General features: G+C 44.7%; 1 protein-coding gene across 1 annotated transcript in view; it reads left to right on the top strand.

Annotated features, from left to right (window-relative positions):
• The window catches only part of CACNG4 (calcium voltage-gated channel auxiliary subunit gamma 4), a 61,102-nt gene that overhangs the window by 22,359 nt on the left and 15,863 nt on the right, over positions 1–22,880 (top strand). Inside the window, exon 2 of the mRNA XM_054046720.1 lies at positions 21,035–21,118. Coding sequence (XP_053902695.1) covers positions 21,035–21,118 — 84 coding nt within the window. The remainder of the gene's footprint in view (positions 1–21,034; positions 21,119–22,880) is intronic.

Here is a 22,880-nt window from a genome sequence, read left to right on the forward strand (position 1 = left end):
ACCTAGGTTTCTCCTGTGCAATACAGAGAACACGATGGGTTTGTCATGATCAGCTCTTGTACACTTTGCCTTTTATTCCTTTTCTTTTCCTTGCTTTAAATATTACACAAATGTCCAGGAAACCAGACATCCATTTGATATTAGAACATTGAACTAAGCCCACAAAAGCATGGAAATGCATGGTTAAGAATTCCCTTTTCAATCTTCACTGCATTGTGCTTTGGAATATCAGTATCCTATTCCTACATTATTGGCTCTGGGCCACATTCTCATCTCAATTACCTCCATTTAATCCAGATTTCAGTAGAGTCGTCTTGGAGCCACACTTGTCGAATTGATCCTATACTCTGCAAACTCCGGAGTTTGCTGTGGCTCCTCCTCAGTGGATCACTTATTTGCATAAAGTTACTGACTTGGATCGGAGACTATATATGTAATTCACATTTCAGCTCCTGACACAATGGTTCATTGCACTTCCTTGGAATTCAGTGGCTAAATTGTCATTGGAAACAGGCTCAATGGGAGCAAGATCAGACTATGATGTCAAACCCTTAGTCCTACTGAACATGAATCCTGTGAATAGATGTTCTGGTCATGTACTTTGGTATCAGCACAATACAAATGGTTTCAGGAAAGCAGTTCCTCGGACCTCTGGGTTTCACCATATATAAATGTTGCTCTCTAAAACGAACTTTTCAAATGCAACAACTTAAGAGTTAAAGGGGCCAATTATGTTCTCAAATAGGCATAATTCACAAGCTCATAGTAACTTGAGAGACTCAGGGTTAATTCTGATCTGTTATTCTGGTGTAAATCTAGAGTAACTGCTTTGAAGTCTGTGGAGTTACTTTGAATTACCCCCAGCATAACTGAGAGCAGAGTTTGCCTCTCAAGATTTCCTTATATAAACAGATACAAACGGATAACAACTAACCCTGACTTGTCAGGAACATGAAATAAAAGAAAAATAAAACTAATTTAAAACCCAAGCGGTGGCTGTGGAATAAATTCATATATTGATCATTTCAGAAGTTCTCATCACTCCTGTCCCTTGTTCCACAAACTATAAAATATGAGATTTGAAAAAAATATATTTTGACTCTTCTAAGAATAGAACACAATTTACACAAACAAGACAATACAGCTGAAAAAGTATTTCCTTTAACACGTTTGCTCACAATGTATCCTACTTAAGCATGCTAGTCAGACGGACTTTTAGATTTCCAAAGCCACAGCTCATGTTGGCAAATAAATGAATTCTACATCTAGGAATTGCTTTCAAAATCTCTCAAGGAAGGACATTTTCTGTCTGAGCCTTGGTTTAAGAAATTCTATGCATTTCAATATCTGGTGCAAAATTTACTCTGGTCCAATTTAAGGGCCAGATCCTGCAAACACTTACTTATGCAAGTATTTCCATTAACTATAGAAGTGGGGCTATTTGTGTGAATAAAGGGTTCACAGGATCAGGGCCTGATTTTGCATTAACAGATGTAAATGAACTTATTCAAATCCAAGTTTGGTATTGAATACAGCAAACCTTATATATTCTGAGGCTTTCAAAACTAACTTCAAGCAGAATTTTAATACACGTGCAATATTTCTAGTCTTTATGGACTGACTCAGAAATAGCAATATGAGTCAGACTCATAACATATTTACAGAAGGCTAGACTGTGGCTTGGCCTGCATGCCCATGCAAGCGAATAAGGACTCATCTTACACTCCTGCTCCAACTACTCAGAGCTTAGGTCTGGGTATGTAGATGTAAGCAGGTATGTATGCAGACACTTACTCCCCTCCCCTGGAGGAGGTGGGCAGCGCTACGTATCCACACATCCCACTCACTGGCCAAATATACCTGAGCCAGAGCAAGGAATGCCATAATTTGCTGCTGGTATAGGCCAGCAGTAATTTACTATCCCCTGGGAGCAAGGGAAGAATTGTGATTGAAAGGTGTGTCTGCGTCACAATGCCTCTCAAGCCTTCTCCTGGAATGGAGCACTTTAGACACCACGTCTTCTTCAGGACTGTGCCTCAAGTTATTATATGCAGGCTCCTCAGTCACTCTATGGGAACAGGTACATTCCATTTTTCAGAGCAAAAGAAGAATTGTCTGCAGTATTTCCAAACCTAGCCCCCGGTCTGCAGGGGCCAGTTTACAGCTCCTTAAATCATGTAAGCTCAATTTGTTTAAAAAATAAGTTTCTAGCCTTCATACTGACTGGTTAAAGCTTGAAACATGATCCCCAGGGCTCAAAAACCAGAAGACAAATAAAAAGACCACCCATTATATTATTTTTAATATCTCATTTTTAAGACAACCTCACATTTGGGGGGATCTGGCTCTTGATATCTGAATGCTTGGAGTTGGCAATACTAAAACGGTCATGACCTTAGAGAAGAAACTACAAATGACCATAGGATAAGTGTATTTATTAGAAAGATACGGGGGCAAATGCAGAAAACTTGGCCTAGGGAGCTGTGAGTTACAGCTGTGCCAGCAATGCCCCTGTGTCCTGGAGGGGAATTCACCCCGGGTGGGATTTTGAAAAGCCCCTAAGTGACTTAGGACTTGTCTACACATGGAAATTGACCAGCAAAACTGTAGTAGTATGATTACACTTCTATAGCTACATTGGTATAAACTATGTAAGGTGACCAGATGTCCCTATGTTATAGGGACAGTCCCAATATTTGGGGCTTTGTCTTATATAGGTGCCTATTACCCCCCACCCCTGCCCCAATTTTTCATACTTGCTGGCTGGTCACCCTAAAACTATGCCATTAAAAGGTCACTTTTATTTTGGAATAGAGTGTCCACCTAGGAAGTTATACCAACATAGCTATAGTATAATTATACTGCTTTAGTTCTCCGGGTCAATTTCCGCTTGTAGACAAGCCCTTAAGAACACTAGTCCCATTGATATCAACGCAGCTTGTGCTCCTAAGTCATTTTAGAAATAGCTCACATCCTGCCAGAGGGCAGGTGATGTTTCAGGCAGTATTTGGACCCGGGGGAGGGTATCACTTCCCTCTGGGCACTCCATGGGAGCTCTAGGGAGTCACTAGAGAGAAGTGGTGAATCAACGCCCACACCATGTGTCATGGCTAAGTCCTTTTCCTGGGCCCCAGCCACTGTTTGAATTGCTGTGACCTCCCCCTGCAAGCACACAAAAGGTTGAAGCTAAATGGCACCACACACACACTACAAGCATGCAACTGGGATTTGTCACAAGCTCAGGGAGTGGGGCGAAGAGGCATTTTGTTTTAGTCTCAGTGCCCTGTTAAAATATTGGCAGCACATCACTGAGTTGTAATGATTCAGTCAGTACCAGATTTTCCCCCAGCCCCTTTAAGAGAGCCAGGACTTTGGAAGTGTGCCATGCCCCTGACTGTTCCCAGTCCAGCTGTCTTGTCAAGACAATTACAGAGTGAGAGTGCTCTGCTTGGCATGTGGGTACCTGAAATCCCTGTGCAGTCTCACGTGCAACAAGGTGCATTTGTAATATCATGGTTGAAAGGGACCTCAGGAGGTCATCTAGTCCAATCCTCTACTCAAAGCAGGACTAATCCCCAGACAGATTTTTGCCCTGGATCCCTAAATGGCCCTCGCAAGGTTTGAACTTACAACCCTGGGTTTAGCAGGCCAATGCTCAAACCACTGAGTTATCCCTCCTGTACTGCAACCAGAGTCACAGTAAACTTCACCGCACGGTGAATAAGGTGTGAGGGTGGGAACTGCTATCAAATCCATGTGTCTCCACAGAGCACTATTCCCAGCTCATTACTCCTAGTGTTACCTCACGAGCTGGCCTTTCGGGGGCTCTCACCAAGCAGTGAAGCAGCTGCCTGTCGCCAGCTATTAAAACCCCGGTGAAAACAAGCTCATCCAAGAAGCTGTGCGAGCCCAGTGTCTGAGCACCACAGCAGCAGTGCACAGACACACTGAAAGCAATTAAAAACTAGACCCTGCAAGACATGCCGGGGTAGGCCTCAAGTTCCCTGTAATGGCAGTGCCTGCGGAGGCAGACTCTGGGGCCAAGCGTTGCGTGTGCATATTTCATTTTCTGAGGTATTTGGTTTTGACTCTCCCGGAGATCTGGAGGTGGAAGGGGGTTGGGGTGGAGTGTCTTCTGCTCTGTACCCAGATTTCCCTGTGGAAATCAGTACGGGCACTGTCACACTCCAAACTCCCTTCATAGCCTCTGCTGCACAGCCACCCGGGGGGAGCCAGTCAAGAGCAGAACAACTGCAGCAGAAGCCCCCAGGCCAAGGACAGAGGGGGCAAGATGGCTTCTGACTCCACATGAATCCCTCCCAAGATCCATAGGGTGGGAGGGGATCAGTCCCCCTCAACCCCTGTCAGCAGAAGGGAAGCCTCATGGATTTTTCTCCCACCTGTAGGTCCCTCACCCCACCCCGTCCTTTGCCAGGAGACAGACATGCCCATCTTTTGGTTGCTGAGGAAGCAGAGAATGATTCTAGGGGAGAACGGGGCTTGCAGAGTTGTTATTTAGATTCAAGTCTAGTGTTCATAGATTGGTTTGTGCACAGCCACTACCGTCACCATCATTCTTTCCTCCGTGAGATTGAGGCATTTCAGAGTGGAGGTGATTCTGAACTAAAAAACAGATGTAACAAAGTGAACGCAGAACTCTTATCAATAAAATATTTATGCACCTGTGCTTTAGTGCACTGCAGATTTGCATTCCAGGCTTTGCATTCTTGTGAGTGAATAACATTGATTAAGTCATTTCTGATTCATTAACCAATTTTCCTAGGGCTACTTCTGCAAATATAACTATTCAGTTGTGTTTATTAGCTGGTGTAACGGAGAAGTTACAGCTTCTGTAAACTTAAGAGCAGCCTGCCAAAGTGTCTTGTTCTGAATCTCAGCAGAAAGGAAAACATGTCTAATGAATAATTAAAGCTAAAAGAGCAAACGCTGCCTTTTGCTGTCTCTCATTTTTATGTCTAGCTTTCCTTAGACAATAGAAAATTTCAGATGCAGGACTCAGATGAGTTCTCCTCAGTTCCTGTTCATTAAAACTGATCTTGTTTGTAATTTGTCTACATTTTGATTATTGTTGTTTCATGTGTTAATTTTAAAAATTTTAGTCAATTGTCAGACTTTGGGGACTAAATGTTTCAATTGCAAGCTTTTAATTATCATTAGCCAGCCATTGTATACATCCACGTATACCCTTGTGATTTGTGGAGAGGTGTATGCACACACACACATAGCTGAAAAGGGATTCAGACTCAAGGAAAACAAAGACCATTGCCCATAAAAAGACCTAGAGTGGCCATCTGGTCCTCCATCTCCCCAAACCCTGCCAATCTGTCACGCTCTTTCCTCTCCTGCTCCCATCCTCCCAAACATCTCATTTTTCTGAGCTCTCTCCTTACCTTCCTTCCTTCCTACTTTCTTCCACAGCTCGCTTCCTCCCTACAGCCAAACTGGGAAACAAAGGATTCCCACCATATGAAAAACCTAGTTAAGGCTGGGGAGTGAGTTAATCTTGGTTCTTCTCCACTGCCTCCCCACTCAAGAAGGAAGACTGCTGAGAACACCTGAAGAAACAAAGGAACTAAGCTGGGGGGTGTGGGGAGGGTGGCAGGAGCTGAGCCTAGGCAAGAAAGGTCTAGCCTGTGAAAGGAATACCTGGAGATTTAAGCAACAAGCAGTGCAGTTTACCTTCAAGAAACTCTGCAACCTTCATAAAACAACATTTAGGGTGAGAATTTGCTACTATTAACCAGTTAATTTAGCGTAATAAGCTTAGTTTGTGTGTTTTGTTTTATTTGCTCAGTAATCTGCTTTGATCTGTTTGCTATCCCTTATAATCATTTAAAATCTACTGTTTGTAGTTAATAAACTTGTTTTTTGTTCATGCTAAAATCAGTTTGTGTAACTTATATATGGGGGGGGACAAAAAGCTGTGCATGTCTTCCTCCACATTGAGGGAGGGGGCGGATTTCATGAGCTTGCGCTGTATAGATCTCTTTGTAGCACAAGACAATATAATTTTGGGTTTCCATCTTAAAGGAGGTGTGCACTTGAGTGCTGAGCAATCTCCGAGCTGAGTCCTTCCCACACAGAGCTGATCTCAGTGTCTGTGTATCTTTCTGCAGCTGGGTGTGTCCCTACCTGCGTGTTTGAGTGCTGGAGAAGGCTTGAGGGTCTGGCACAGGACAGGGTTAGGGAGCCCAGGCTGGTGGAATAGGTGGGCTCAGTGGGACTCCAGTATATCAGGTGGCACCCTGGCGTGGGGAGCAACACGTCACAGCAGGGCTCAGGTTTGGCCTTAGGCTTTGGCTTTGATCCCCCTGCCCGGGGCAGTGGGGCTCGGGCTTTGGTTTTGGCCTCCCCCACCTGCGGTTGTGGGGCTCCAGCTTTGGTCCACCTCCTGGTCCTTCGGACCCTCTCCTGGGGTCATATAGTAATTTTTGTTGTTGGAAGGGGGGTCGCGGTGCAATGAAGTTTGAGAACCCCTGCAACAGGGCCATGACTTTGCATGTCCTTCAAACCTGCTTTCTTTATATTTTCTTTTAGATTGCATTTAATTTGCTGGAGCATTTTTGATCCCTTTATTTTTCACACTAAATCCTGGTCTTTCTAACTGCATCCCGGTTACGTTTCCAAGGTTAGGCATCATCTTTGGTTGTTCAACTATATAATACAGTCTCCTCAAGGGGATTGCATGGTCTATCTCGGCAGCCTACCCTTTGTGCTAATGCAGCTCTGTGGTGAGCTTGAAACCTTTGGCTCAGTTTCTCCAAAATGCAGCCATCATCAAAGGCTGGACCTGAACCAGCCGGTCACATCTCCTTCTCCTAACCTTTGGATTCCTTGTAGTCATTTGTCTTGCTTTGGTCCTGCATCACTGATTGTGCATGATCAATCTCTGGAGACTGCTTCTATGTATAACTCTCAACAATCTGGCATAGAAATGAGGAAAACATGTTTGTGCTGAAATGAATAAAGACCCAAATCAAGGTTGCTATATTGTAGAGCCAGATATATTGCAAGCATTCTCTTCAATTAAAATGATTTATGGAGTGATGTTTCCCTATTACTTCTTCAATATCCAATTTTTTTTTAAAAAGTGTCCTCAAAGAGACTAAGTTTGGTGATGGATAACCACAGATTGAAGAGACATATGGAAATTTTACACGATGCCAGCAGAGGCAAAATAACCCATGCATTCCTAATCAGTTGATTAATGCGCTTGTGCACCACCCCTTCCCAAATGTAGCTCTTTTCCTTTGAAAGTTTTTATGGTATCACTAAAAAGGCTTGTAACCTTTCATCAGGGATTGTTGTCTTCCTGGCGCTGAGCTGTGATGATACCAGCCAGTCATTACGATCGTTCCCGCGCAATTACAGGAGTTACTGAAATCAACTATTTTCTAGTGTGTACATTTGTATTGTGTTCTGATTCTTACTTGTGTGCAACATAACCATTGGAGCTTGATCCTGCAGTGCTTACTCATACAAGTAGTTCTTACTCCTGCAAACCACCTCACTTTACAAATAGGACTGATTCCTCTCTTGCCTTCTCAAGATTTACACTGTTGTAATTCCATAGACTTCGGTCGAGTTATTCCTGCTTTACACCAAGGCAAGTGATAGAAGTGTCATGCCCCATGCTTTTAGCCCAGTGCCACAGGGAGTCTGCCACTATCCTTTCAGATGTGTGAAGAAAAGCCTTGATATACAGTGGCCTGTGCCCTGGGAGTTGAGCAGATTGGATCCAAGAACCATGTGTTTAACAAAAGGAGATGAGTCAAATGATAGAGGGTAATTTAGAACAATTTCCCTTTAAAGTGTCAAGGCAATGCTTTCCTTTGCCATAATTTCTGTAATATCTGTCAAGGTAAAGATGTTCTTTGCTATTGTAGCAGACTGAATAATCAGGTCTATGCTAGGAAATAAGTATTATGATGACATGTACATTTCTGACTCATCATGAGATCTCACAAGTGGTAGCATTAATGTGAGCTACTCTTTCTACTTTCCAGTAATCATACCATTAAAGTGTGTCACCACCATATACTGTGGAAATGTATCCCACCAACCTTCATAGGCTTTTCTGGAAAAAGTGTTAGGCGAGTATGAATGTCAGAGAGCAACCTTGTGAAAGGGTTAAAGGGTGTTGACTGCTTCCAGACCAAATCCTTCTGGCTTGCTGGAAGTGAGCATTTCCTTGCACCACAGCCTCCCATCAAGAACAAGTTAGGTTGATGATGTAATGTAACAAGCCACTTGAACAGTGAAGACAGTCTAGGTGCCTAGGAAGAATTGGAGATGGGTCTAAGCCGCGACATTTAGATCTGGACTCTTTTGTTTGGTCTGTTATAAGATATATGCCAGATACACACTTCAGAAGCAGATCTAATGATCCTCAAAGATTGCCATGGGGTGTTGGTGCTTCCCATTTACAAAGCTAGCTTGTTCAAGTTACAAATCACAACTCTCCTATCAAGGTGGATGAAGGAAATTTAGCAGCTCTAAGTATAGAGATTTTGTAGTTCCAAAAGGCTCTAAAAGAAGAAAGATCTAGTGGGGAGTTGGCAGTAGCTTAAGAATGTGTATGGAAAAAGTGAGACAACAGAATATCTAGGGAATCTGGCCTGAACAGTATGCTGAGTATATTTACTTTACTTCAGAGAGCAGCATTCATGCCTTGTATATGCCCACGTCTATGTCAAAGTATAAATTAACAAGGGAATTTGGAAGGATGTAAATGTCCATTCCTTTATCTTTTCTCCCTGAGGAATTGATGGACCATGATGTAGGCTTTAGAATTGTGCTGTGCTCACAGAAGAGGGCCCCGTCAAGTCTTGGCTGATCGCCATGTTAACGAGGAAGAATTGATAACAATCTGAAGTATAGGAAACTAGATGGATGAAACCAAACTAACTCCCCCTTAAGGGAAACTCAATCCTAGTAGCGCTAGCAGTGGGGAAAAGCACTGTTTGACAATGTGAAAATAAATATGGGTTGTCACTCAGCGATGATGATTGCTACATCAAACAGGATGACTATCTGATCTCAAAGTTGTAGCAGACAAAACTGATATTTCAGGCCTCTCTAATGATTGACAGACTGGCAAGAGACTTCCTGGTGTATGGTGCCATATGCAGAGGCCAGGAAAGAGAAATGAGAAAGAAATGGCTTTTGTTCTGGATGAAGATGAATCTGACATCCAGGTGGGATACAATCCATTCAATCCTAATGTAAATAGAGAGTAACACTGACATCATTGGAGGTATTCTGGGTTTATTCCAGTATGAATGAAATCAGAATCTGGTCAGGGTGATGCGGGATATTTGATTGAAGATGCTGTGCTCATTGGTGCCTGCAAGCTATTACTTCTAGAGCTACCCTGTGGCCCCAGTTAGTATGAAATTTGAAATTTGCCTGATGAGAAAAAATATTAATATTCATTGCAGAGAGCAACATCTGCATCGTATCCCAGGAGACATCAGTGCCTGGAGTAAGGCAGTAGTTCTCCAACATGGCTGGAGAACTTTGCGTAGGATGACGTGAATATTCAATGACATTTGCTGGAGATCAACGACAATGATAGATTCCAACCTGGTGAAATTAAAGAGCATTTGAAGAGAAAAGGGTGTGGCAGGGGACAAGAAGTTCAAGCTTCCCAAACTACTACTGAACCTCTTGCTATTTATGGCTGCAAAAGTTGCACACTCAAGACAGCAAACAGGTCACTTCAGAAATGTGGCGCTCCAGCCGCGCTGCATATTAAGACTATTATGGAACAGCAGTAATATAAGTAACAGAGCAATGTCAAGTTAGTGTTGTTAGTGCGGTGGGTGGGGATGGTGGAGAACGCTTTCACTATTTAGGTTCCTAGCAAAGAAAGAGGATAGAGCTTATGGAAGGATGCCAAAGGAGAAACTACAAAGGGAAATAAGACTAGACAATGTCATACAGTGGATGAGGTTAGTGAAAGCAGAAGATCTTAAGAATGGTGAGCAAAAACATGTCCTTCCCCCACAGACAATGCATGATAAATAAGGACTCTGGTACTATAACACGGTGAGCTGCCTCATAGGTCGGAGGGATTAGGGCTAAGCCAACCCTGATTACAGCATGAGCCCCACCTGAGAGGAATCAGGTGATTCCAGTACAAAAGGAGCAGGAAGTTGCAGTGAAGTGGAGAAGTCCAGAAAACTGTAATGAGGTCTATAGACACTGCTGGAAGCCTGGAGTCTCTTGCAGTGCCCGAGTCTGTAGGGGAGAGGGGGAAGCTCAAGAAGAAGGAGAGAGTGAGGAAAACTGTCCAGGAGCGAGGCCTGGAAAATACCCTGTGCAAGCCAGTGAGAGACTGCAAAGGCCCAGCCGGGAAGACTGTGGGAAAGGACAAACTCCAGGCAGGAGGGGCTGGGAAGCAGAAAGACAGTCCCTCCGGACTGTGCTCAGCGGTTTGGGTGGGGCTGCGCCCAGCTGAAACTGGGCTGAAGACTGAGAGTTGATGTTCTATTTTTGGATTATCAGGAGAGAGTCACTGAACTGGGGCTGGGCTTAGAGGGCCAGTATGCACCTGGGGACTCAATAAAGTTAGGGTGACCAGATCACCAAAGACAAATATCGGGACGCGGGGGGGGGGGGGGGGATGACGGGGGGGGGCGTGGCGGGGGGCGGGGCCAAAAAAAAAAAAAACAACTTCCTCCGCAAGCGCTGGAGGGAGGCCCCGGGAGACTCAGGGGAAGCGCGGGGCCGGGGTGAGTGAGAGCCCGGCCTGGCCCCGAGTGCAGGCAGGACTCAGTCGGGCGGTAGGGCGAGGAGGGGGGCGGCCCGCGGGGCCAGGCGGCGGCTGTTCTCCCCCCCCGGGCAGCGGGACTCGGGAGCAGCCGCTGCTGCAGCTCCCACTGCCGCGGGGGAGGAAGCGGCCATGGCGCTCCGCGGCTGCGGCTCTGGCGCCCCCGAACCCCCCGAGCCGGGGCCTGCTGCAGGGACCCAGCAGTGCACACGCTGGGCCCAGCCCCTGGCCAGTCGCGTCTGGGCTGCTGCCCAGCTGGTGCTATCCCGCGGCGGCCCCGGAGTGGGGGCAGCAGGCCCCAGCCCCCCCGTCCCGCTCGGGTCCCGCAGGGGAACGAACGGGGCTGGGCTGCCGATGCCTCCGCTCCGGGGCTGCTGCGGGATTGCACCAGCTGGGCAGAGCCCAGACGTGACTGGCCAGGGGCTGGGCCCAGCGTGTGCACTGCTGGGTCCCCGCAGCAGGCCCCGGCTCGGGGGGTTCGGAGGCGCCGCAGCCACCGAGCGCCATGGCCGCTTCCTCCCCCGCGGCAGTGGGAGCTGCAGCAGCGGCTGCTCCCGAGTCCCGCTGCCCGGGGGTGAGAACAGCCGCCGCCTGGCCCCGCAGGCCGCCCCCCTCCTCGCCCTACCGCCCGACTGAGTCCTGCCTGCTCGGGGCCAGGCCGGACTGTTACTCACCCCGGCCCCGCGCTCCCTCTGAGTCTCCCGGGCCTCCCTCCAGCGCTTGCGGAGGGGGGAGGAAGGGTGAGCCCGGGGAAGAGGCGGGGAAGAGGGGGGTGCGAGCACTTCCGGGCTCTAGGCTCCGGGGCATTTCCTTGTTTGTCCGGTTGTCCCGACCGCATGTCGGTCGGGACGCGGGACAAACAAGGAAATATCGGGACGGTCCCGATAAAATCGGGATGTCTGGTCACCCTAAATAAAGTGGACCCTAAGAGGGAATTGTTTGAACGACCTTTGAACTGAGTGAGTTCTTAAAGGGCCCTGAAGAGGGGGAAAGAGAGGCAAGGGTGCTGTAGAGGGGCCTCTGGCCACAAGGGGGAGTTTGGGGGGTGCCCCCCCTGTGTTACAGGTACTCAGCACTCTAGGGAGAGAAGAGAATTACTAAGCAGAGCTAAGGTTAATTGGGAGGATCCAAGTGGTAGGATTGAGCATGTGGAGTGACTGGATAACCTGAGAAGTGTCCCTAGAATTGAACATGCCTTTGCCAGACTTGTGGGAGATGGAGGCAGCTAAGCACATAGCCCGGTTTAAGAACAGACCATAATCCCCCTCTGCCAGCCTCAGCGAATTTGCAGCTGTGTAGGCCGAGAGAAGATGACAGCTGCAGCTTGGATGTGGGGCAAAAACCACCTTGCAGCGTATTTCATCCGGCTGCAAGGAGGCCAGTATGGCCAGAGTCATGGCCGGGTGTTAAAAGGGCTATATTAAAAAAAAAAGATAGCGGGAGCAGGACTCAGTGGACACTGGTCGTTATTCAGCTTGTATCAGTGAGAGGGAGACAATGCACTAAGCAGCACAAAGGACCCACCAGAGGAGGGGTAATGGGGGGGGCTTCTTACTACTGCAGCAGATAAGAAAATCAGAGACCGGAAAAGGAGATTTATTTTCCCCACCAAACAACGGGAGATGGTTGAAAAGAAGAGACCAAAGAGTTTGTTAGAGCTGACAGCTTCTGAGGAAAACAGGGGAGGCAAGTTCAGTGCATTAATGCTGACATTTTAAAACAAGGATTTCCTTTTCGGAGAAGCACAATAAGAGTAAGGAGAAGGCACAGAGCCAGATTCTGATCTCAGGTTACCTTGGAGTAAACCCAGATCTGCTCCAGTGTCAGTGAGAGCAGAATCTGGCCTATAGCCTCTAATTAAGCAGGTAATTCCTTACTGTTAAAAAAGTAGGCAAATTCTCAGAGTTATGGGAAGAGAGACAGAGACAGGGGATGAAACCATCAAAGGTCGAGGTGATCCAGGCTCTGGGGAGACTTCAATGACTGTAGAGAGGAAGAGGAGCCAGAACTGATTTAAACTCCTTTGAAAGAAGGCACAAAATCGACTTGCTGCCTGGAGTCAGCAGAGGGCTTGATGATTACAGTCAGAGTGCAGAAGGCTGGATGTAAAGGATTAATTAATGCTGTACTTGTGAAGAGAGGGTAGGCTGTGTACATGAGATTTTTAGGACAAGGAGATGCTGGACAGAGACAATGAATTTTCCTTCTCTCAGATGTGACGAAATATTAAAGAGACACAAGGGTAGCTTATGAGAAAAAACGATCCTGTCCCTCAGTGAAGAGAACAAAAGACCTCTAGCTTATGTTCCCTGACACAGTGCTTTTCTAATAGCCAGTGTGAGGTTAAAATTACCCTTGTCATGACGTCAAAGGTTCAGCTTGTGATGAGAGCCGCATATGATGCCACCGCCCTACTTTTCATTCATAGAAAATATACTTAGAAGTTGCAATAAAATATTTTGTTCTAACGGTCTTTTCATTGCAAGTTATGGCACATGCTGTTTTCTGGATAGAGTCGGGGTACCAAGCTACTTACAACACAACCCAGTACAAGTATCAAGGAGAGAGCATCAGTGAGCCTCTAAATCATGATGGGCCACATTGTGCTGACAAGCTGAGGGGTACCGGACCCCACAAGTCATTCATTCCAATGAGCAGCAAGAGACTATTCAACATGAGTAGCAGAGTCCTTATAGAAAAATCTGGCCCCAAGTTAGATTTTGGGGAAATGGGAATGGATTAGAAATAATCCAACGTCGAAGTCCAAGTGTGAGGTTCTATCACATAAGCACACAGCTCCTGGACCTTGCAATACCTGTGATACCATGGCGCCCACGTTCCCCGCACCCACTTCCACTACAGACCATTGCCCCGATTCAGCACTTCAGCGGGTTCCACAATTGTGGCCTGTATTACAAAAGCTGTGATTTAAGGCTCTGAGCATCGACAGTGCACTTCATAAAACTGACCTTTAAGATGAAGCAAATGCAAACAAACCAGCATGTGGCCAAACTGTCAGGACTCACAAGGGTGTCAGGTAGCATCTGCCTCAGCCACTGGCAGTGACTTTCAGAAGGAAGCTGGACTTTGGGTCTTTGAGCATCACAAAGATTGCTCAACTACCAAACAGCTCTCAAAGCCAATAAATGCGTATTTTACCTCCCAAGGTTTCTTTCTCTGCTAGCTTCCCCCTCCCTGACAATGAAGCCAGTGTGAGATGGCAAATTCACACCTGGCATGTTCTGCACACCGCCTGCATCTGTTGGGGCATGATTTCCTTTATAATGACAGCATTAACCATCTTTTGGCAAAGGCTCAAAAAATCTGTACTTGTTTGAGGCACTTAAATAAAAGCCCATGAAATTCTTTGAGAACAGCAGGAGATAAACAATTGACCTATGGACAAATGAATGCAGAAAGCGACAAGTCAAGAAAATTCTATTTCTTTATAAGCAGAGTGGGCAGCTGGAGATAGCAAAACCCCAGACGTGAACATAAGGAACATGGAACAGATTCTGAACTGGAACTTCTTAGGAGCATCAGCCTTTCCTTTCTGAACTGGCCATTTTATAGTTTGCTTATGGCTTGGGTAAAACCTAGCTGAAACCAAGGAATATAACTACTACCCTTAATTTACGAAGCCATTAAACTCCTTTATGGAACCAGGTAGCTGAAATAATAGGAACCTCGACCTAAAATATAGGCATGTGTGTGAGGCCACTCAGGAATCCAAGCTACATGGGAAGAGGGGTTTCACGGGGTTTTATTTGATGGAGCTGTATATGTCTGTGAGAGAAGCAGGAGAAAAGACCAAAGAAGCAGCCTCAGAGAACAGCAAGGAAGCATTAGACACAGCCACAGAAGTAATGGTAGCATGACCCTGAGAAAATGCTAAGAGAGTGAATTTGGGCTAGGTGCTGTCTGGAAAGGGGGCATAGAAATTGTTTCCAGCTGTTTAATTCCTGCTGCATTCAGGGAAACAGGATTTTGTATATCCTTTGTAAATATACAGGATTGCATCAAAGAAATACTTGGCTCCACCATCAATTTCTCTTCCTAACCAGAAGAAACCATAGGATCCTGAATAATGGCAAATCATTCGAGTCAAAAAGGGGTAACAGAAGAGAAAAGGGAAAGAGAAAAAAAGTAAACTTTGTGGATCTTATTCTGCACTGTGGTGTCTGCTGGTGAAACTCGATTGAGGTCAGTATAGTTTTGCCAGAGTAATGAATGCAGTGCACAGTCCGGCTCACTAATTCTAAACTTTGCAGAGAGTGTCAGCAATTTCTGATTTATACAATCTCCTTAGTTCTCACGCCACGCTGCAAAATATTTCAGAACTTGCCAGGCATGAGAACGAGGTAAGAAATAAAAAAAAAATGTAACAATTGCCATTCTCCCCAGATAGGTTCTAGCTAGTCTGGGTGTTTCTCTGTTACTGGATGGATTTTTTACTTCCCTCAAATTAGAAATGCAAAAGTATTTTATTTAAAAAATAAAAATAAAAAGGTGTGGTTATTGGTTAGATGGACATTGTGCTCCTGTAGATTTTCAGTTATAATCGCTCCCCTTCTTGTCGTGTTGTTTGTAATGTTACCCTCGAATCAACACTCTCCGCTGATGATTTCAGAAGATGTGTCTAGTAAACATTCAAGTTTTAGCTGTAAAATTGGCTGTTGGTCAGCCCCGGAAATTGCAGTCCATGGTTTAACCTCAGAACTGATACAGCAAGGGGAACAACAGGGCAGGCCTTAGTTCATTGCCCATCCCATCCTGTGCAAATTATGGTCCTTATGCCTGGAGTGCAGCCTCTCCCTGAAATAATCCTTAAAAACCAACTCTCTACCCACCTTCAGCTCCCTTCTCAAGATCCATTTCTGGTGTGATACCTATAAGAAATCAGCCAATTGGTTGAGAGCTAGGATATGCCACTGTTTTTTAATATGCTAATACATTTACCTAAAAATCAATGATATTTAAATTGAAAATGAAGGCTGCTTTGGTAGCACCAAATTGTGCATCGGCTCATTGATGTCATCACATTTTCTGGTTTTTGTTACCCTTTGTACAGGTGTAGAATAGAATATGGGCTAATTAAAGCAAATGAGCAAACAACATAGCTGGAGCACATTGCATTCGTTCTGTGACTATACAAAACACATTGTTGTGAAGCAGTTAGCATTGCTACACACATATCACACCTGACTGAAACCCTAGTAAAGGCAAAGCTAAACCACCTGAGAGTGCATACCCTGTTCTCCTCCATCCACAGACAAACAACCTTACTAGTGTCACAGCTACCATCTGCTACACATCATGCACTGCAACCTTAGCTCTTCCCCACACAACCGTCCCCTCTCCAAACTCTCCTCCCTTCACACAATTCCTTGAAGATATTTGAGGTTGTATTATGTTGTGCATGGTTGATGTAGAATAGTGTTGGGTTGGCACTGCAGGGGGTCGCTTGCTCAAAGTGCATGATAGAAAACTGACCTCCCTGGAGAGGACAATAATGATTTTTGTCTGCGGCGTCTAAAATTGATGCTTCACTTTGTAATCTCATCAATAAGGGAAAATAGGGAAGCTGAAGGAGGAAGCTACGAATGGAGCAGCACCCCTGCAGGGCAAGCACAGAATGTTATTGAAGAAGGAGGGGGCACCAGCCAGAACCATCTCTCCTCCCGCTGCTATCAATATCTCCTTCTCTAAATGCGTGCTCGAACCAGAAAGACACAAAAGTGCTATTGACACAAACACCCTGCACTAAAGGCCCTCTGCTATAATGGTGCCAGCTTCTTGTATGGTGGAAGTGTACGTTAAATGACAACAAAACACTAACAGCATGGAACCATCCCCTGGCGTATAATTTCCGGGATTGGGAGTAGGAAGGGAGGCAGCAAAAGCATGGATGGCCTTGACAAGTACTCTCAAATATTTAAGCACTCCACCTTCCAGTATTGCACTGGAAATGCTTTTATAAATCATCAGGGAATGTTATTACTGGCAAGAACTGAGCATGGTGAATGACTAGGATGCTTAAAGATAATCAGATAGTGTTTGCTGTTTCATCCAGATAAGGCTTTGGGTACTGCAACACATGGTCAAGAAAATACAGGGCGGAAAAGAATTGAAACCCGAAGTCCAATGGCAGCAAAACAGCACTGTCTTTATCCCTGGTGCCCAGGATTTTGGGAAAGTTCAGATCTAGTCGGAAGATCACTGGTCAGTCTAGTCTCTCTTATGGTCCTGACTTGGAAGCTTGAATCTGTACGCCCTTCCTTCCTTAGGAAAGTTCAGATGTGGAACTGAACATCACTGCTCAGGCACACCTTTAACTAGAAAGCCCAGAATATTACCGGTGGCATGATTGCTAAGCTAGTCAAATACTCCGTTTGAAAGTGATGGATAACAGTATGACCAATCGTGGTATGGTTTTGCTATGAATGTTAACATATAAGGTTAGTCAGATCTTATGTTTCAAGGCAGTAGGTCATTGCTTTCAGTGGTCGGGAACAAATGTTAACCCCTCTGAACACTTTTGCACAGTTGGATAGATGGGAGGATTATTTGAAGGACAGGGGAGGATTATTTGAAGGACAGGGGAGGGAAGTAGGTACTACCCCAGGGAAGAAGGATAGTTGCTCTCCTCTGAACCATTGTGTATTGCCCATTTCTAGAGTCAGGCTACATGGAACCACAAATCTGATCTGGTGTTGGAACTCCTACATTTTTAGGTAGTTAAAATAACTTTAGCAAAATACTATTAACTTAGGTACTTGACTGGCCCCTATAACCATGGTATCTGCACAGCTCACAGTCTTGTAATGTGTTTATCCTCACAAAACTCCTGTGATGTAGGCAAGCGCTATTATCCCTATTTTACAGATGGGAACTGAGACACAGAGTGAGTGGCTTGTCCAAGGTCACACAGGAAGTCTGCGGTGAAATCTGAACCCAGGTTGCTGGTTAGACCCCTAGTTCCTGGATCATTCTGCCTCTGACTATATCACTACTACATCATAAAGGGGGCTATTCATTATTATTGGACCAAATCCTTGCTCAAATTCTTATTGAAATTATTTGGTTGAGCGAGGTTCATTATCAAGAAGTGACCAATTTCAAAGGTACCCATTAATATATGTCATATATCAGTGCTCCTTTCGGGGGAGGAATAGTCCTGCTGGCTTAGTGGTGTATTGCACCTTGGCCTCAGAAGGTGTCCAAAAGCGCTTCTCAATAAGGAGGTGGACTGCTAGGCAGTGACATTGGTTTATGCTCATCTCTGGTGGAAGCCAGAGTAGACGTGAAATAGTCCATATCCCTTTCTAAAGCGGGTAAGAGACAGCCCTGGTGTTCTGGCAGACACAGTATCTCAGAATAAAATAAGGTTCTAAAGTAGACGACTATCCCCATGGCTATTACTGATATAATGTGGCCACATTTGCTTACACACTGATCAGTATCTAACTACCACTGTATCATTCCTTGTCAAGTACTGTGGGAAACTTTAAAAAAGATATTGGTATTTTATGTAGATACTTGAGACAATGGGCCATTGAATTATAATATTAGACATTGTACTGGAATCCTCTGTCTTCTTTTACATTTCACAGCTTTTGACCTTTCTGGAGGCCATTACCACTTGCTGGGGGAAGTGCTGCATATTTTGTTCAAACTCAGTTTTGGTACAGTCCTTCGTTACGTTATTTTTATTTTAATTAGTTCAAGCAAAGAGAAGACTCTGCAGCTGTGCTAATAAGCAAAGAGTTGCTCTTATGCTCATCACAATTTCCTGGCTGACCATTTTTCTACAGTCTCCACGTAAGCGGCTCTGAATTTTGCACCAGTCTGATTTCAAAGTTTAGTCCGATGGAAAAAATATTGGCTGCGTTTTTTGGGTCAGTTCTGACACGACCTTTGTTATCGCAGGATATTGCAGCTTATGTGGCCAAAAAACAACAATTTGGGTAATAACTATTATATCACTGGAGTTCTTGACAGTGAGGTTGAGCCACATGGAGATTTTCGTAAGTTCCCACTGAGCTACATTACATTACACTTGTTTACGTAACAAATGTACCTAGTCTGTTGCTGTTACTCGCCATCAAATACCAGATGTTAGACAAGAGCCAGAACCCAAACCCTTGATCTGAACCACATCAAACTTATTGGGAGAGAAGTTTTGGAATCCAGACTTTGATTCAGATCCAAATGTCACAGCTTCCTATTCTTTCTATAACTAACCGAACAGAAACCCCAGATCCCAACACCCGTGAAAGTTGGAAGGGGATTTGAAATCTAGATGTATTCTAGAAATGTCTGGCTTGGGGCCATTTTCAATGCATAGCTTCATCATGTGTACCCTCCATGTTTGTATTCTTTCATGTGAATGTATCGGTGTTGAAATGTTCCAGATGCACGGCACTGGAAAATGAAAGGAGCTACCCATGGAAGAGGAACAGCATGGGCAGCAGCAGTGCAATATTTTCCCATATTGCCTTGTCAATGTGTTTCAACTCCTACGTGAAAGGGAGCCCTCTAAGGATGAGATCGAAGTCCAAGTCTCGATATCCATCCAGTTCTTGGCTTCTCTGCTCAAAAATGGCCTCATCTGAAAAATCAGGATTTGTTATGGAGACACTGGTCTTCCAGGAACAAAACGGAGATCACCGGGTGGCTTCACATAAGCTAAAAAACAGCTGACAGATTATAACAACTTGGGCTGCATTCAAATCCCTGACTGAGCAGTGAACAGCTCCATAACTCATTGTGAATCGCCTGAATTACATAGTCTGCCATACAGATGTTGCCATTAAAAAGCCAGCATTTATGAATACTTACCACATCATACTCTCTATAATACCAGAGTTATTTCCTGTTTGCAACAAGGGGCAATGCATCATTAACTGTGTCGGGAGTCACAACTTTTGGAAAATGTTGACTTAGAATAAAACATGCCTCTCCTACATGTTTTAAAAAAATGAATGGGAGGAAAAATTATGTCTGAATACGGAAAGTGGCATCCGGACACAACCAAGCATCTCAAAGAAATAACCACCCCAATTTCAGATGCTCAGACAGTATGTTGTGTTGGGAGAGAGACACTTTCATTTCATGAACTGCTATAAAAATAAGCTTTAAGGTGATTAAAAACTATATTTTGGACAGATTGCCTCATTTAAGAGCCATAAAAGAGCAGCAAACCAGTCTAGAGCAAACAAAGGGCGGTACCGCAAAATATGCTTAGCAGATACTAATTCGCAACTGAACTGCTGTGCCTCATCTTGCAGACAATTCAGACGGGTCATTTATGCACACAGGATGAGCTACTTAGCTGTTGTTTAGGGCCATTGAAATGAATTACAGAGAATATTCCCAAGCAGTTATCACAAATAAAGTAGCCGCGCCACTTTATCCTGGGAATGAATTCAATGAACTGTGTAGTAGCAAGACCTGCAGTTGAGAGCCACAGAGCACAGCAGAAATCCCCCAGCTTAGTCATTCTTTTCTAGAAAATCCTTATTATGAGTAAAGTAAATCCACAGCCATATCCGAGAAGGTGCAGCTGCGCTCCTGCTAAAATGGTATTAACTGATGATTTTCAAATCTTTGTTCGGTCAACACCAAACCCTTCTGTGCAGTAGATAACTCACCCTGGATGAATTTTATTCCCGAGTGTGAGAGCACTGGTTAATGAGCCTCTAAGGATAGAACCAGAAGCAATGGGTTTAAACTGCAGCAAGGGAGGTCTAGGTTGGACATTAGGAAAAAGTTCCTAACTGTCAGGGTGGTTAAACACTGGAATAAATTGCCTAGGGAGGTTGTGGAATCTCCATCTCTGGAGATATTTAAGAGTAGGTTAGATAAATGTCTATCAGGGATGGTCTAGACAGTATTTGGTCCTGCCATGAGGGCAGGGGACTGGACTCGATGACCTCTCGAGGTCCCTTCCAGTCCTAGAGTCTATGAATCTATGAATAATAGAAACACAGAGACTGATCTGCACCGTTGGGCCCTGCTCCTGCACGTTGCGGATGGATCCCGGGGTCGACATGATGCTCACTGTGAGACGGGTGTCTAGTTTATCTTGTTGATGTGAGGAAATTGAAGACCAAACCCTACAGGAGAATAACTGCCTCACGAGGGGGGAAAATGGAGCAGAACAAGCAGACGCCCATTTATAAAGGTCCTTTTTCTGTGTGTGTGTTTTAATGTCTTGTTTGTTTTGTTCTTGTTTAGGAATCTACAAAGGACATTGCTTCCGAATCAACCACTTCCCGGAGGACAATGACTATGACCATGACAGCTCAGAATATCTTCTCCGTAAGTGTCAAAATAACGTGCCTCCTTAACAAGGATAAGCAGTAGGGACAGGTGAGCTTGTTGGGATAGCTAGATACAAACCTTCTTTAACTCAGAAACCAAGGTTCCTTCATCCTAGAGATTGCACCACACTGGCAGTCTGTATCCAAAGATCCCAAGACTTTGGAGATGTTTGAAATCTGAGCCTTGATCCAATCCAAATACTGCAAGTGGCCCCAGACCATATAATGGCCCAAACCATAACCCTGGGAAAATCTCAATACTCACATCAAATTGATGTCAATAAACGTGACTTATATTCGGGAGTGGGAGACCAGGCACTTTGGCTCCAAACACACCCCAAATTGCAGTGGTGTAACTTGGGCCAATCGCTATAACAGATAAGTCAAAAATGGGCATGATTGTGAGTTCTTTAAAGTCACATCAGTCCAGCTCTGTTTTTTCAATATCAAAACCAGGGGTATTTGGGACCAGGGGCCCATTTCATCCAAATCTCTTAAACTCCGGAGGGGTGGGGGGAATGTGCCTTTTTATGTGTGTAGGGAGAGAAAGGTGGATAAATAGTTCCAGGTTCAGCCCTGCTAACCCATGTGGAAAAAACTCTCATTTGAAAAGTATACTTTGTGGTCAGGTCACTGCTCTCTCACTCCTCCTCCTTCTTTTCCCTTTCCCCTTCACCCCTGAGGTACTTTTGAGAGAGTACAGATGTCTGGCCAGATTCAAAGTCATTGCAGCTCATCAGAGGTCTCAGGGTGCCAAGGGAGCAGTTCCCTGCTCGGTTTTCTCAAAGCACGTGGAGTTCAATATCTGGACATCACTGAGCCCGCAGTAATCCATGGGAAGTTGCTTGGTAGGAACCACTCCCCTGCCTAAAGCCCAGACTTTTAAAAGGTATTTAGACAACTAATTCCCATTGATATTTCAATACCTTTGAGGCTCTGGGTCTAAGTCCCTTTTGAAAACGGGATTTAGGGGCTTAAGTCATTTATGCAACTTTGAAAAATGTACCCCAGTCTTATATTTGTGTAAAGTTATTTGCAACTCAGACCTTTGGAAAGTTTTAGCCATTTGGTTGTGAGATCTGGCACTTGCAAAGACATTACAGTAATAAGGGCCATATGGGTGCCCAGGTAGACAAACAGAAGTGGATATTTTTCCATTATTTAGAATAAGGATCAGACCATCTGTGGCATCTTTGCCATATCCCCAACCCTTATCCGGAATGTCAATATAATTCACCACATCTTTTTCTCAATTTTTTGGCATTAAAAAAAAAGTTGAGCACATGTTTTAAGTCCTCATCAATTTGCAGTTAAGACAGGGGGGCAGGAAGGGAAGCTCCGTTTATGTGTTTTGCCGATGTTGAATTGTTCAGATGAAGGGCATCAAAAAGCCATAGCAGAATGATCACATTAAGTTCAGAAGGTTCACAAGATTTTTCAGGATTCAGATGGTGGCTAAACGATGTACAGCCTGCTTCACTGATACCAGCATACTGTAAACAGGCAAAAGACAAATGAAAAGGTTTCACATTGTTAGTAGTATGGGACATTAATCCAAAGCCCACTGAAGTCAACAGACTGACTGATTGATTTCTGTGGGCCTTAAATGAGAGAGAGAGAGAGTGTGTGTGTGTTTAAAAACCCATGTGACATCAAGAGATTTATATACACTTCAATTTTCCTATTTACCATTGAGACGTCCCACTAAATAAACAAATTATAGATGCCATCACTGCTCACATGTGCACAGAAGACTTATA

The sequence above is a fragment of the Malaclemys terrapin genome, chromosome 13 (genome assembly GCF_027887155.1).
Source record: "Malaclemys terrapin pileata isolate rMalTer1 chromosome 13, rMalTer1.hap1, whole genome shotgun sequence".
Classification (NCBI taxonomy): Eukaryota; Metazoa; Chordata; order Testudines; family Emydidae; genus Malaclemys; species Malaclemys terrapin.